The sequence below is a fragment of the Aplysia californica genome, unplaced genomic scaffold (assembly GCF_000002075.1).
Source record: "Aplysia californica isolate F4 #8 unplaced genomic scaffold, AplCal3.0 scaffold00710, whole genome shotgun sequence".
In the NCBI taxonomy this organism is placed as follows: domain Eukaryota; kingdom Metazoa; phylum Mollusca; class Gastropoda; order Aplysiida; family Aplysiidae; genus Aplysia; species Aplysia californica.
This window is the reverse complement of record NW_004797980.1, coordinates 111741-112775: the sequence shown is the minus strand read 5'-3', so window position 1 is coordinate 112775 and position 1035 is coordinate 111741. Positions and strand designations below refer to the sequence as shown.

Sequence of the window (1035 nt, the reverse complement as noted above, 5' to 3'; positions counted from 1 at the left end):
GAAAGAGAGAGAGAGAGAGAGAGAGAGAGAGAGAGAGAGAAGGAACTCGTAGTTTTTTTGGTAAAAGTTTACTGTTTTATTTCTTTCAGAAGATACATTGGTCCCAGCAGCACCAGAAGTCCCAGGAGGCCAAGTACCGGCGCTTCCAGCAGGAGTATCAGGAGAAGTTTGGCAAATCTTTCCAGGCCCATGGGTCACGTTGTGGGAGTGATGGTGAGATGAGTGGGTGGGTGTGTGAGAGGAGGAGAAGGTTGAAGAAAAAGAAAAGGAGGAGGAGGAGGAGGAGGAGGAGGAAGAGGAGGAGGAGGGGGGATTGATAAGTGAGGGACAGGTGAAGGTCGAAGAGGAAGAGAAAGAGGAGGAGGAGAAACTGACGAATAAGGACGAGGAGGAGGATTGATACGTGAGAGAAAAATTGGGAACGAGGAGGAAGGGAAAGAGGAGGAGGAGAAAGAGGAGAATGAGGAAGAGGAGGAGGAGGAGAGGAGTATTAGTAGTAGATGAAGGGGAAGTAAACGGAGGAGGAATAGGAGGAGGAGAAGGAGAGAAAGAAGAGGAGAAGGAGACAGAGGCTGAGGAGGTGGGATAGGGGGAGAAAAAGGAGTAGGTGGAGAGCAGGAGAGAAAGAAAGAGAAGGAGGTGGAGAGCAGGAGGGGGATGAGGGAGTAGGGGGGAAGACGGAGAGGAGGAAGAATATAGGGAGAATAGAGAGGGTAACAGGAAAGAGGGGAGGGTGAGGAGGACTGGAGGAGGTGCATTGAAGAAAAGGGAGAGGATAAGAAGGAGCATCAGCATCAGCAACATTCGGAGTAAAGAGGTGAGGGACGAGTATGAAGAGGATAACATAGAAGAGGGGAAGAGGCAGCAGAAGCAGCATCATCAAAAGATGTTATGCTAATTTAGGGTAACAATGTAAATGCTGATGCCAGACATCACATCAGCCATCCTTATCCTCTTACCGCACCTAATAAACTCCTTCCCCCACCCCCATAAACACACACACACACACACACACACACATAAACACACACACAC

General features: G+C 49.3%; 1 protein-coding gene across 1 annotated transcript in view; it reads left to right on the top strand.

Annotated features, from left to right (window-relative positions):
- LOC101858895 overlaps nt 1-1035 on the top strand; it is a gene marked incomplete at both ends in the record, with an annotated part of 11248 nt that overhangs the window by 2888 nt on the left and 7325 nt on the right. The window contains 1 exon segment of the mRNA XM_005108704.3: nt 90-213. Within this exon segment, the coding sequence (XP_005108761.3) occupies nt 90-213 (124 nt within the window).